Here is a 15,352-nt window from a genome sequence, read left to right as displayed (position 1 = left end):
GAAAGGGTGTTGACTGGCTAATAGTCTGGTCAAGACCCAAGAAACTAAATTAATACTATGTATGCGGTATCCCTCATGGTCGTGGATCTAAGTTATGATAATTGTTAACGATTATACGTAGCTGATAGACTTGGGACTCACGAGGTACATCGTGATACCTAGATGTCACAGTGACTGAAAAATAGGCATAAAGTAACGAGGTTTTATTTAAAACACGTTGTTTTATTTATTTAAAATACTTTATCGAATAAAATATTTAATTGGTACAAAATGCGATTTGCGAATATAATGAAGCTAAGATAATATTTAATTAAATGACCCATCGTAATTACGTAAATATTTATTTTTGAACTAACAGCGAAAACTAAGTGACTGTCACAGGTAAAAAAAGTCGCTATTGCCTAATAATATTGAATAGTTTTGTTTTTTATAAATATTTATTTTGACCTTAGTATATATCGCAGTCACAAGTATGGAAGAATTCTTGTCACTGTGACAGACTTTTTTATCTTGTATTTTTGTCCGTGATAAAACTCAACTCTTCTAACTCTACTACGCGGTTTCTCGTGGTCGTAACTTTTATGAATTGACATACATGAATAATGATTATACGAGTCTGATTTTTATAGTTTATACCGGTTAAGTTGATAATTGTTTTTTTTAAATGCTTGTATCAACTTGTTAAAATTAAAACATTATTTATTCAATAAGGATCTTACAAGCACTATTGTTCCGTTATCTTTACTTTTTGTTTATCTATTCTATTATTTTAATTAAGTTAATTGTTTATGTTTTTATTTTCATAGAAGCCTTAGTGTAGGCGATGTTATATAGACTATAAGTATATTTAAATTACTAGCTATTCGGTACTCACTGGTAGTTCCTAGGCAAACGCGGTCTACTATAAAATCTTAAATAAAATGTCTCATTATTTTGAACATATTGTACTTATCTATTCCAATCGGAGTTGGAATAAGCTATTATTTCAATACTTTAAGGGGAATCGAGTGAAAAACAAATCAATTCGTTCTGTTTGAAATCATATCACTTTTCAATCAATTAAAATGCATACCGTTTTAGTGACCGCTTTTCGATTTTTCGAGTGTAATTCAAGTAATACTTTTGTATGTACGTGTTAACATGCATTTCCCCTAAACTAAGTAATTACTATTTAAATTAGTGAAAGTATATTCATTAATTACATAGTTGGTTTTATTGTTGACCGTTAAAAACATCCGCTTTTAAATTTTAGTTGTAACAGTAAAGCAGTTAAACTTTCGTAAATAGAATGTGGTCATGAAACTACGTGAGGCGTTCTAGAATATTCCGTTTATTTTAAGTTTGGAATGTCATAATATATTGTGGACTAGCTATGAGTGAAACATATAAAACAAATACAAAATAAATATCAAAGATTTGGGCTTCAATTTCTCTAAATATCAATATAAAAATGATTAATCTATTATCGAGAACACTGAGCGAGTCAATTATTACATGGTTTAAAGATTACATAAATTAGAATTCCAATATTTCCAGAGCAGGGAATAGATAATGCTTAAAATGCCTATGGCTCACTGACCACTTATCGCTACCTCTTTACTTACCATCTTAAAATTTTCCTTCAGGTGTGCTGTGACTACGCTCTCCACGTCGGTGTCACCTGGTGGTCGCCATCGGTGAAGAAAGAAATGCAGCAGCTGGTTGCGGAGCATGGCATCAACTCGTTCAAGATGTTTATGGCTTACAAGGATGCCTGGATGCTGAATGATTACGAGCTCTGCCAGGTCATGGAGACCTGTGTCGAATTGAAGGCGTTGCCTCTAGTGAGTACAAATTAAGATGTTATGTTTGATAGTACGGTACAGTACAGTAACAGCTTGTTAATCTCCCACTGCTGGGCTAAGGCCTCCTCTCCCTTTTGAGGAGAAGGTTTGGAGCTTATTCCACCACGCTTCTCCAATGCGAGTTGGTAGATGACACATGTGCAGAATTTCAATGAAATTAAACACATGCAGGTTTTCTCACGATGTTTACCTTCACCGTCAGGCACGAGATGAATTATAAACACAAATTAAGCACATAAACATTCAGTGGTGCTTGCCCGGGCTTGAACCCATGATCATCGGTTAAGATTCACGCGTTGTTTCGTGTGATAACTATAGCCAAATTGTATTTGAGTTGGGAATTAACTAAAATATATTTATTCATAAAGTTGCACAAAAATCTTCTTGTCTAAAATTATTGGTTACTTTTTAAGGAATCTTCTTAAAATATATATATATTCTCTCAGATTAGAACAGGCTGTATAGTTCACGGTAGCATGCGAAAGCGATCCCGTGGCGCTTCTTTTTAAGAGGGAAAGGGTACTGCTGGTTTTTTAGTGAGTATTCCGATGTTCGGGGCGCACTCGGCGCTTTATACACCGGCAAGCCCCACATCATCCCCCCCACCACTGTACCCGTGGAGGAAACGTGTACCACGTTTTTTTCAGTGTTAAAAAAAGGCTATAGTTAAGTTAACATAACACGAGTATAATGCCCATATATTCGCATGAAAATCTTTCATAGGGCATTTTATTAATGTGATTTTCTAAACTTAAAATGCATTATTAAATCATAAAGTCATTTAATTTTTATCATAATATCATCATTACATTGCGTTTAAAATACTCTGTATAAAAATCGACGTCATAATTGCAGATTCACGCTGAAAACGGCAGTATAATAGCTCGCAATACTGAGAAGCTGCTGGCTGCGGGAGTGACCGGCCCCGAGGGTCATGCGTTGTCCAGGGACGAGGAAGTTGAGGCTGAGGCTGTCAACAGAGCTTGTGTCATCGCTAACCAGGTAAAAATATTAATATATACATACAAATACCACTCATGGTTAGAACAGAAACCTGTGTACCTGCTATAACACGCACTTGTGCATTCTTTTTGTTCTGGTCGAGTCTGCCAACCCATTGCATTATGAGAGTAAGAAAATAAAGAGTGAACCTGTGTTTATCATACACGTACTTGTACGCATTATAATATGTCCTGCGCAGTTGGCCATACTATTTGAGTCAGTACATTATCATTTGTTGTGTAAAACGGTAACAGCCCGCTAATGTCCCACTGCTGGGCTAAGGCCTCCTCTCCCTTTTGAGGAGAAGGTTTGGAGCTTATTTCACCACGCTGCTCCAATGCGGGTTGGTAGAATACACATGTGGCATTATTTCAATGAAATTAGACACATGCAGGTTTCTTCACGATGTTTTACTTCACCGTCAGTGGTGAAGGAATTTTGTTATAGATTTAGGCAAGAATTGATGTTTACTAAAAAGATTAGAAACCAATTTTATTGTGAGGTATATCATTCAAAAGACAACACAATAAAATATTACAGTCAGCAAAACAACGTATGTCTCAAAATCTAAATTTTCTGTATTTTTCAGATGAACTCTCCGCTCTACATAGTACATATGATGTCAAAAAGCGCTGTCCAAGCTCTCCGTCTCGCTAGGACTCGGCAGAAGCAGCCGTTGATCGGTGAAACCCTGGCCGCTACCATTGGTACTGATGGTATGTACACCACAAAGTTATTATCAAAAAATCTTAAGGAGTAGAAGGGTCCTTAGCTTTTAAAATAACTTTTTTTTGTTATAAATCGTATGTAGATATTTTTTATCTGTTATAATAGCTTAGACACATTAGCGGTCTTACTTATATAGCGGATATTTAGTCCCAGTGATTTCTCTCTTTCTCTCATCATTGATTTGACATTTGAAAGAATAAAACAGCATCGTTTAACTAATCACACCCCTAAACAATATTAATTTATAGCTAAATCCGTAATTGTATTCAATCATTTTGTTAAATAATTGTTTAGGTTTCTTTATCATATAAACAAGATTAACACGGTTATAAAAAAAATACCGAAAGAATCATTTTTCCATTCATCATTCGACTCATTGTTTTCATTCATTTCAAATATAAATGTTATCATTAAATTATAAAACTTAGTTTTATACTTGGTATTTGCCTGCTTGTCGAATATCGAAACTAATTGAACTATTTTCGTTAACTCATTTAATTGGTAGTTTGGTTCTTTTGTTGTATATTATGGAGTAAGTTACGAAAACCCCCTCAAAGAATGAAAGCATTGTCATAAAAATAGATACGGTTAATCTGGTGACTGGGTTGAACTTTATGTAAACAAACTCTACATATGTATTGTTTGAAGGGCGAGTGAGCCAGTGTAATTACAGACACAGGGGACATAACATCTTAGTTCCCAAGGTTGGGGGCGCATCGGTGATGTAAGCGATGGTTAACATTTCTTACAATGTCAATGTCTATGGGCGTCGGGAACCACTTACCATCAGGTGGCCCATATGCTCGTCCGCCTTCCCATTCTATAAAAAAGGTGCGTTAGTATAATGTACGTGTCGTACCGCAGGCTCCCACTACTGTGCTGTCGCCGCCGCTGCGCGCGCGGGACACGCCCGCCGCCATCGTCGACGCGCTCGCGCAGTCTGTATACGTGTACCGCCACACAACATGATGCACTACACGCCACACCACGATACACTAAATTCAACCATACAACGTTACACCTCACCACACCAAGCTGTAGCCGATATTTGATATCAGTGTAAACAGTACGACAATAGACAACACCATATCACTACACCACACAAAAATACACTCGCAACATACTCATACTCAATATATTACACCACCTACATTATATTACAAAAGTGTATACAGACATAAAACATAACAAAACCATATCGAATTTATAATGTCACGTCGATTATTATAATTATATTTTAATATTTATATTCCAGTGACGATTTGGAAATAATAGCCAGCGACAACTGCACTTTCCACGAGAAGGACAAGGAGCTCGGGAAAGGCAACTTTAGCAAGATACCCAATGGTGTTAATGGTGTTGAAGATCGTATGGCTATACTCTGGCAGAAGGCGGTTAACACAGGTATTATATGTTTCGTCACGGTAGGATGCGTAAGCGATCCCGTGGCGCTCCTCGTTAAGACGGAAAGGCTACCGCTGGTTTTTTAGTGGGTATTCCGATGTTCGGGGCGCAATCGGCGCCTAGGACACCAGCGAGCCCCACATACCCCCAACTGTTCCCGTGGGGGAAACGCGTAACGCATTTTTCTAGCGTCATACCTTATAAGCTCTGAAACAAACACACAAAAAATAAATCGAAAAAGACGTGCTCGGTTCACTCGAATTCACTTTTATGTAATTTGTTAAAGGTCTCAGAAAACTCCCATTTGGCACAAATACAATCAACAGTTAATCTAAATTTTTTAAGGAGTTTGGTCACATAGTGATCATCCTGTAGGAGCTTAAAAATACAGAATTATAAGCTATATAATGGAGTTTCTGCGGTTTAATCCTATTATAAGAAGTTTATACAGCATTATTGCTTTTTCGGACTCCGGAAATTCAAGAATGCTGTTCCAGACCCCTGTATTCTAGGGATTAACATCGTTATTATAAAAAATTCAGGCGTTCAGCTTCGTTTCGGACACACACAGCCAGTAACAATTAACAGTTACGAACAGACATATAGCTGCCATAGAGATAATATGTATTAATATATTTCAATATAGAAGCGTTTTGATTGTCAAAAAAACTATCACCGGTTTCTTTCATTATTATTTCAGATGCTTAGTGTCATTTTTGCATGTCGTGGTTACTTCTAAGTATTTCAACTTTTATCCTTAGATCTATTATAATAATAATAATATCTTGGGACATTATTCTCATACGGCCCTCTGATCCCAAACTAAGCAGAGCTTGTACTATGGAAACCAGACAACTGATATACTACATATACTATTTTTCTTTAGTAAATACATACTTATATAGATAATTAAACCTAGACTCAGGACAAACAGACATGTTCATGCACACAAATATCTGTCCTGGGTGGGAATCGAAGTTACAACCTTCGGCGTGAAAGGCAAAGACAAGCATCCACCAACCACGCCAACCGGCTCGTCATTTTTAATGCTTAGTGTCATTTTTGCATGTCGTAGTTACCTATAAATATGGCAACTTTTACCCTTAGACCTACTAATTTGTTAACTTTTAATTTACTTAATACTACTTAATTTTTATTACTTAAACTTACAGTAATCATGTTGTCAAGATGGTAATTCTAAATAAGTAAATAAAAAAATAAAAGACCTCAGAGGATCAGTGAAAGAAACTTAATGGGTAGTCTGGCTTACATTAAGCTCGTCTGGGTAGGTACCACCCACTCATCAGATATTCTACCGCAAAACAGCAGTACTTGATATTGTTGTGTTCCGGTTTGAAGGGTGAGTGAGCCAGTGTACTAAAAGCATCTCAGCTCCCAAGATCGGGGGCACATCGGCAATGTAAGGAATGCTTATTATTTCTTACATCGCCAAGTCCATGCGTGGTGCGGTGAGCCACTGCTCGTCCGCCTATAACAGAAGGTCGACTTACCGCGTGTACGCGCAGTCGCCATGAACCCGTGCCGCTTCGTGTCGGTGAGCAGCGCGGCGGCGGCGCGCGTGTTCCACCTGTGGCCGCGCAAGGGCCGCGTGGCCGAGGGCGCCGACGCCGACCTGGCGCTGTGGGACCCGCGCCGCGAGCGTACCGTCTCCGCGCACACGCACCACCACGCCGTCGACTTCAACATATTCGAGGTACTGCCCGCCCCCCTATTGCAAATGGTCATTAATGTACGCATATTTGTAACGTACGAACCATTCAGATAGTAGATTTGATCAAAATACCAGCATGTTAATGTCCCACTGCTGGGCTGAGGCCTCCTCTCCCTTTTGAGGAGAAGGTTTGGAGCTTATTCCACTACGCTGCTCCAATGCTGGTTGGAGTAAGCCCCAAGCCTCCAAATTTGATCACAACTGTAATATCCCTTATACAATCCAATCGAAAAAGGAGTAGAGATGAGCTCTAGAATTACATATTCCATGGGATTTGCTCCTAGCTAATAGTACTTGATTAAAACACTTTTATTTATAATCCAAACACTATTTCACTTCACTATCACCACCTTAATTTTACTTCCAAAGTTTCTATAGCAATTTCGCCGACATTTAAAACTATTTTATCACTAATCGAAAATGTCGAAAGTTATTTATTTGTCTGTACCCCTATTGTTGTTGGAAAAAGCTATCAAATCTATGGCGATAAACGTAGCATGGCATCCCGAAACAGTCATGTTATATATAATATTGTTATTACAATAACATTACTTTTGTGTTATGATATTGAATATTCCTGTCATACTGCCATAACAGTAAAAATCTATCTTTTCAGGGTCAGCACGTAATTGGTAGTCCCCAATACGTTATCGTCAATGGTCGCGTTTGTCTCGATGACGGCGAACTACGATTCGTCGAAGGTAACAAAATATTCATTACTAGTTTTCGCCCTCGAGTTTGAGGACAGGAGTTAGGTATAAGAAATAGCCCCTGGGGCTCAAACTTGCTTCATGTCATTTTATCACTTGTAAACGATAAAGTGTAATATAATTTTTTTTTTTTTATAGAATAGGAAGGCGGACGAGCATATGGGCCACCTGATGGTAAGTGGTCACCAACGCTCTTAGACATTAGCATTGTAAGAAATGTCAACCATCGCTTACATATCCAATGCGCCACCAACCTTGGGAACTAAGATTTTATGTCCCTTGTGCCTGTAATTACACTGGCTCACTCACCCTTCAAACCGGAACACAACAATATCAAGTATTGCTGTTTTGCGGTAGAATATCTGATGAGTGGGTGGTACCTACCCAGACGAGCTTGCACAAAGCCCTACCACCAGTATTAGTAATTTCGATTAGGAAAATAGTTTGAAATAAAATGTGGGGTATGTTTCTTTATCTCAGGATTCGGAAAGTTCCTGAACACTCCGCCGGACTCTCTGACGGTGTACGGCGCGCGTAACGAGCAGCAGGCGATCGACGTGTCGAACGGGGGCCGGGAATCCCCGAGGGCCTCTTCCGCCTACACCAATGAGCCCCACCGGTGAGCTCACCCATCACTTAAACATAAGAGGTTTAAGAATTTATTCTCAAAAAAAAAAAAGATTCACTTACATGAGAACAGTATGATAAATGTAAAGATGACAAAAAATATATTCGCCTTATAGATACTTAGTTAACGGAATGTAATATAGTAAAATAGATGTGTGTATTTTAATCGGTACAAAAGTGGGTATTCTCTAAAATATATTTTGAGAGTTGAGACTTGAACCCGTTAACTGAGCTTACATTTTTTATATAAGATGGTAATTTGTTATATAGTTGTGCTCCATCGAAAGTTATATTTTTTTTTTCAAATTTGGTTCTAATTTTTGGGAGTACTAATAAGCTTGGTCTACGGGTGCTACGTTTATTGCTTTGTTTTATAAATGACAATTCTGAATGTATCGATTTATTAATAATTTTTCTAATGAGAATACAAGAATTATATACATAAAGTTGTCGTAAGTTCATAATATTTGTTTCTTTGTAAAGTTTAGTTGTTGATGTCAAAGGTGGATATCTAAAAAGTATTTTAATAATTTTATTTTGTTTTCTTTGTAGTTCTTGCAGTTTTGTTTTTCCAGTATTACCCCATATTTCTATTAAATACAATAAATGCGATTTTACTAGCGAATTGTAGATGTTATACTTAATTTTTTTAGGTAAGCATTTTGAAATATTTGTTAATGACCCAATTAAAGAGGAAAGTTTTTTATTAATGTAATCTACTTGATATTTGAAAGTTAAGTGATTGTCTATTCGTAACCCTAAATATTTTTCACAGTTTTTCTGCTCAATTGGAAAATTGTCAATAGTTAATGGAACATGCGGTGCAATCCTTTTATTTTTAGTTTTGAATACAATGTAACAAGTTTTGGAAACGTTAATAGTTAAAAGATTTTGATTGAACCATTTATGCAAAACATCTAAATCACGTTGAGCTTGAGAAATTATATCATTTATGTTATTACCGAAATAGAATAAACAGGTGTCATCTGCATACAAAGTCAGGTGACCATTTAGTTTCAAAGTTACAATATCGTTTACATAAATTAAAAAGAGAAGTGGTCCCAAAATTGAGCCCTGTGGAACACCACAGGTGACAGGCAAAGCACTACTTTGTATATCACCAATTTTGACGATTTGCAATCTGTTTGTTAGGTACGATTTTAACATTTCTAGTACAGTACCTTTGATACCTATGTTTTGAAGTTTATGTAATAAGATTTTATGACTTACGGTGTCAAAGGCTTTTTTTAAGTCGATAAATACGCCCAGAGCTATGTTCTTTCTATCTAGGTTCTGTCTTATTTTTGTTACTAGATCTACAGTTGCAGCAGTGGTGTTACTTCTAGCTCTAAAGCCGTATTGTCGTTCAGTAATGAAATCAAAAGAGTCCAAATACGTTATTAAGCGGTTGTGAATTAATTTTTCTAAGATTTTTGAGAGAACAGGTAGCACAGATATTGGACGATAATTTTCTGGGTTTGTTAAAGATCCAGATTTGTGTATAGGTGTTATTTTTGCGACCTTTAATGAGTCTGGGAATAGTCCCTCGGACATAAGCTTGTTAAAACAGCGTGCCAGACATTTTGATATTAAATTACATAAACATTTCAATACTTTTGTGCTAATCTTATCTATACCACTACTTGCATTCGAATCAAGATCCCCTATCAGTCTTTCAATCTCACAAAAGCTACACGGTTTGAATGTTACAAGTTCATGTTCATTGATTGTATTAATTGTGTGTATCCTACACACACGCTGTGGTGTCGTGTTGGTATTCTTTTTGCTAAGAGGAAACCTATTGTTGCGAAATATTTGTTAAATACGTTACAAATATCGTTTATATCAGAAATTATTTTTGATTCTACTATTATTTTAGAGGGAGCACAACTTTGACTTATTTTATTACTACATAATTTATTAACTAAGGTCCAAATTTTATTAGGATTCTTTGCGTTGTTTGTAAATAGTTTGTAATAGTATGTATCTTTTGTATTTTGTATCAACGTACCTATTACACATACTAATACCTATACTATACATACTCATTGTCGAGATTGTTTTTATATTGCGTCCATAAAAAGTTCCTCTGACTTATTCCATCGACGATATCTTTGCTTATCCAATCATCTCTTATGTGGTTTAAAATTTTGGTTTTTCTTTCTTTACAGTCCATAACATATTGTTTTATTATATTTTCAAGCTCTGTATAGTTCTCAATTGAGTTAATCAATTGCGAGGACTCTAGGGAACTGTACAACTTTGTGTAATCTATAGCTTCATAAGTGGTTCGTATTCTTTTTGGAGCTTTGAATTTATTCAATTGAACATATATGTTTTTGTGATCTGATAATGATGAGTTAATAATGAAATTATTCGTGCTTAAATTTGTACTTACGTGGTCTATAATTGATTTTTTTGTAGTTGAGTCTCTTGTGCAGTGTAATTCATTAATTTTGTTCAGCAGCCAAAAACATAAGCGTTGATTAAACCTGATCCGTTTGATTTTTAGATTTACAATGAACCATATTTAAACCATAATTTGGTTTTATATTTGATATGTTCTATGAACAGTCCTACAGATTATTATATTCGATTATCTTAATACTTTATCTTCATTTTATGACACGTATTGACCTTGTTACAACCAAAATATATCCAGCGATAACATTTATATAAAAGATTCAATTAAACACTAATTTAAAATTTAATTTCTCTTTTATTCCTTTTCAGCTAAACTTTAAAAATTCCGTAGTTGAAATATTTACTATTTACTCTTTCATACTTTATAGAACTGAGGATATCCAACAAGCAAATGGAGGGTCTGTCGGTGTCCGGCTGCAGCACTCCCACCGGACGAAAGATGCGAGAGCCTGGACAGCGAGACTTGCAAAACTCCACCTTCTCTATCAGCAGTGAGTGACTCTTATATTTTAGAACAGTAGATTAATCTTGCATTTTTAATGATGAAGAATTATGATGAGCAAGACAACAAATACTTAACTGTTAATACTTAATGATTTGATGTCTGGAATCGGTTATAAAAAGTTCTACGATCGAACTTAAAATATTTTAAACTTTCTTCTATTACTTTTCTTTCAAAATTATTGTTCAATTACATCAAAAAAGAAAACTTGGTCCTTCGAGCCGGATGTGTAGAAGATTTTTTTTAAGATAATAGATATTATCTTATCTATCATTACTACTCTGTGCTGATATTGTCAAAGTATCATAAGTAGTATTTTCTAAATTTTTTATATTTAACACACATAATGCTTTGCTATCATATTATTGCTCACCTTGACACATAGACACGTGCACTGTAAGAAGTATATTACACCGTATTGCGCCTGTAAATACACCGTTGTAAAGCTGGACATAATGATACAAATTACTGTTTGTCGAGAATAATTGATGAGTGTGTAGTTCCGGTGCAGAAAAAGATAGCTTTATTTATTTATAATCTGTTATGAGAAAGACGATTAGAGATTAATACAACGTGTTCTGAAATTGTTATAAAAGAAAACAATTTTTATTTTGCTTAAGCAAATAAAGCTAAGTTTGTTTTTATTAAAGATCTACTCTCTGTAATAAATAACTCTATATTAATTTCAATTTCACAGAGGAACTTGAAGGTTTGGACACGAAAACATCAGTGCGTGTCCGAAACCCTCCGGGCGGGAAATCATCCGGCCTCTGGTAAACAGATAGAAACCGGTTACATCCGGAACTGAAGATTGCTTTGCAGCGGCGCTAGTTATGCTTGTTTGTGGAAAAATAAAATAAATAAAAATTAAGGTGATTGTAATGTAACCGTTATAATTACATTTGACTGTATTCGTTAATGACTATATTTTATATAGAAGCATACATATGTTATGAATCTACCATACCTATATATCGAACCAGTTTGTAAACATATTTATGATAAACAGGATAATTGTGAATAATTTCACTTTTCTATAATACAAACCGTTTTACTCATAAACATTTTTTAAACAACATAGTACTAACATACTGAAAATGACGAAATTGCCCCTAAAAGCTTTGAAAAAGTGTATTTTGAATTAAATTATATAATATAATAAATAAAATTGACCGTTTTTAATACCACAATCTTATGATATTGTTTAATAAACTTTATGAATAAAGGAGTTTATAAGAAAAGTAATATTTATTTGACATATAATTGAAAACCAACGCATATGGTTTTTACTAGTAAGGAATTTTGTTCCGTTATTGTTATTGGACTTTATTTTTATTTTTTCACAAATAAAGCGCATTTGTGTTTGAGCTTGGAGCGTTCAGGAACCAATCTACGTTATCTTATATATGCTATAATCACATAATTTAACATAAGATCGGTTTATTTATATCGAAGTATATATTATTTTGCTTTTTAAATACAATTTTTAAGTTGTTTATAAGATTTCATACAAAAATCTTTCATAACAATATTTTTGATTTTATTGATTAGATAAGACACAAAAAATATCTAAAAATGACAATTGATAATACAAATTGCATATATAAAATGTGAGGTTTTTTTTAAAGTAAAATATGCAGTGAAGAAAAATTTTATAATAAATGTGGGTTCTATCACAAATATATTATATCCAAAAGAAACTTCATACGAGTTAGTACAAATACTTGTATGGACTGACAAAACAAAATGTGCTATACTTAGAGAGCTTGTATAGTGCATTTTACTCACAACGGTTATAAATGTGTAAACAACTGATAAAAATGAACCATTTTTCCCCAAATACGGGTAAATGATTTCACCTTATGTTATACTGAGTTCTATTTTTTATATAACTCATATACTTTTATGATTTTTCGCCCGCACTGAAACTTAAGTGATCTTTGTCCAACAGTGGGATATGGGCTATTATTACTACATATATAATTTAGATTTATTATTAATTTTACATCAAAGCATTTCGATTGGACGAAATATGTCTAACTCAATAATTGAATGGCATTTCTTTTTTATGTACTTTATGAGAAATTATGTAACTATATCGTCGTATATTAGAAATGCTTACTCTATGCATGTAGTTCTAGAAAATATAACTCGCGTTTATTTATTCAGTTCTCTAATCTATAGACTGATTCCATAGACAAAATTAGATTTAGACGAACGTTTTTACACCATGGTAAAAAAATATTTTTATGTTATTAGCGTTTTAAGATGTTTAACAATATTTTGTATTGGAATTATAATTGACCAAATAGTGAATGTGGAGTTTTATAAAGTTTAAATAAATTATGAATAAAAAATGTGACAAAACTGATCCGGTTTCACTAAGAACTTTTTGGAGAGTTATTTTTTAATAATCAGAAAGCCAACGAGCAATTTATTTTGTGTAATGGCTGACCGTGTAATACAAAGGTAAAACGAGTAAATTATTGAAGCCTCAATAGTCCGACGTATATGGGCCACTTAGAGTTTCTAAGCTTTTCTTGAAAACAGGAATTGCTAATATTAAAAAAAGAATAAATTTTCTTCTGCACACGAAAATCTACTTAGTAATAAGGCCAAATTAAATGAATATTATCATAAAATATCTAGCAATTAAACATTGTGAATATCGTTGAATATAATAAGTATGTAAGTGCCAATGTACTTTTGACGTTAACGGTAACAATGGAATGCTATCAGGAAGGCATTTATTTATAATATAGTGTCAAAAATTTATTTAAACTTTATAATTCTAGCCGAGTAGAAAAAAAAAACAATTTTGTAATTTTCTAGCCAAAACATATTCTGAAATTAAAATTTTATACTCATGTAGTGTCAAACTGTATTGGTCTAATATTTTACAGTTAGTTAAGATTATTAATGAAAAATAATATAGTTGGTAGCTTCAGATGTGATTGTGTTCTTCGTTTGAATGATATATTATATGCTATTATATGTTATGTTATTTTTGTATCAGATGTCACAATTATTTTTAACATTACAGTTAAATCTTTTCTGTAGAAACCTATTGTACTTATTATAATGTTATTATAAAACCTATTCGTGTGTTCCAGTTGAAAATGTTATTTGACGCTATTAATAAGTATAAATTAATTATTTTAAGATTCTTAGAATTATTAGCACTTAACATTATTTCTCTACTCTCTAACGACATACTTTGTACAAGTAACGCCATCTATTATCATCAATTGTAATTGATATTTTTAAAATACTTCCTACGAACTTTGTGTAACCAAAGATCCTATATCTTGTATTAGACTCTACACTATTACCTTTGAATCGTTATTTATCTTTGTAATCGGCATCATATTTTATAGTGTTTTATAATTTTTGTACGTCTGTCCTTTACATTCTGCATTGTCACGAATAAACAATGTAATCTCACAAATACTTGTTTTATTTATACCTTTATTTAAAAATAAAACGAATAACATACAATACCATTATTCAACTATTTGTCTTTGTTTTTAGATCAGATCAAAATAAATATTTTTTATAAATAAATAATACTACACCTGTCTTAATGAAAATAAAGTAATTTACTTATAAAATCTGTTTTATATATATATACCGTAGTGCCGCATTAGTAGTATATTAAAATACTTAATACGTCAGTAATTCAATATAAATTCAATAAAACAAACAATTGACGGTTGATATTGTATCAGTGATTTAACGAAGTGTTTGTGTTAAAACCGTAAGCGTATGAAATCACTGGTGGTAGGGCTTTGTGCAAGCTCGTCTGGGTAGGTACCACCCACTCATCAGATATTCTACCGCAAAACAGCAATACTTGGTATTGTTGTGTTCCGGTTTGAAGGGTGAGTGAGCCAGTGTAATTACAGGCACAAGGGACATAAAATCTTAGTTCCCAAGGTTGGTGGCGCATTGGATATGTAAGCGATGGTTGACATTTCTTACAATGCTAATGTCTAAGAGCGTTGGTGACCACTTACCATCAGGTGGCCCATATGCTCGTCCGCCTTCCTATTCTATAAAAAAAAAAAAAAAAAAAAAACGAAATACGCGATTTCATGGCGCTTATGACCTTTGTGACAAGACGACGAGCTACTGTTCAAGGCTTGGTGTGTAAAATAAAAATATCGCTTTAAGATCTGTTGTGGCTAGACAAGTACGTTTTAAATGCTTAAAGCGCTTAGTTGTATGCATGGTTTACTTGCTTTATGTAACCTATTTTTTTAAAAATAATTAAACTAACAATGATGGCGGCAAATAATTGTACTGGATGCAGGAAGGAATTTAAAGGGGATTGCTTGCAATGTTTATATTGTCATAATCGGTATGACCTGCTATGTGG

The 15,352-nt window shown here is 34.0% G+C and overlaps 1 protein-coding gene across 1 annotated transcript in view; it reads left to right on the top strand.

Annotated features, from left to right (window-relative positions):
- Window positions 1-11,840, top strand: part of LOC126777874 (dihydropyrimidinase) — a 230,501-nt gene extending 218,661 nt beyond the window's left edge. Inside the window, exon 14 of the mRNA XM_050501154.1 lies at window positions 11,672-11,840. Within this exon, the coding sequence (XP_050357111.1) occupies window positions 11,672-11,751 (80 nt within the window). The 3' untranslated portion in view covers window positions 11,752-11,840. The remainder of the gene's footprint in view (window positions 1-11,671) is intronic.
- Window positions 11,841-15,352: the final 3,512 nt, after the last annotated feature.

The sequence above is a fragment of the Nymphalis io genome, chromosome 24 (assembly GCF_905147045.1).
Source record: "Nymphalis io chromosome 24, ilAglIoxx1.1, whole genome shotgun sequence".
NCBI classification, from domain to species: domain Eukaryota; kingdom Metazoa; phylum Arthropoda; class Insecta; order Lepidoptera; family Nymphalidae; genus Nymphalis; species Nymphalis io.
This window is presented reverse-complemented; position numbering and strand designations above follow the sequence as displayed.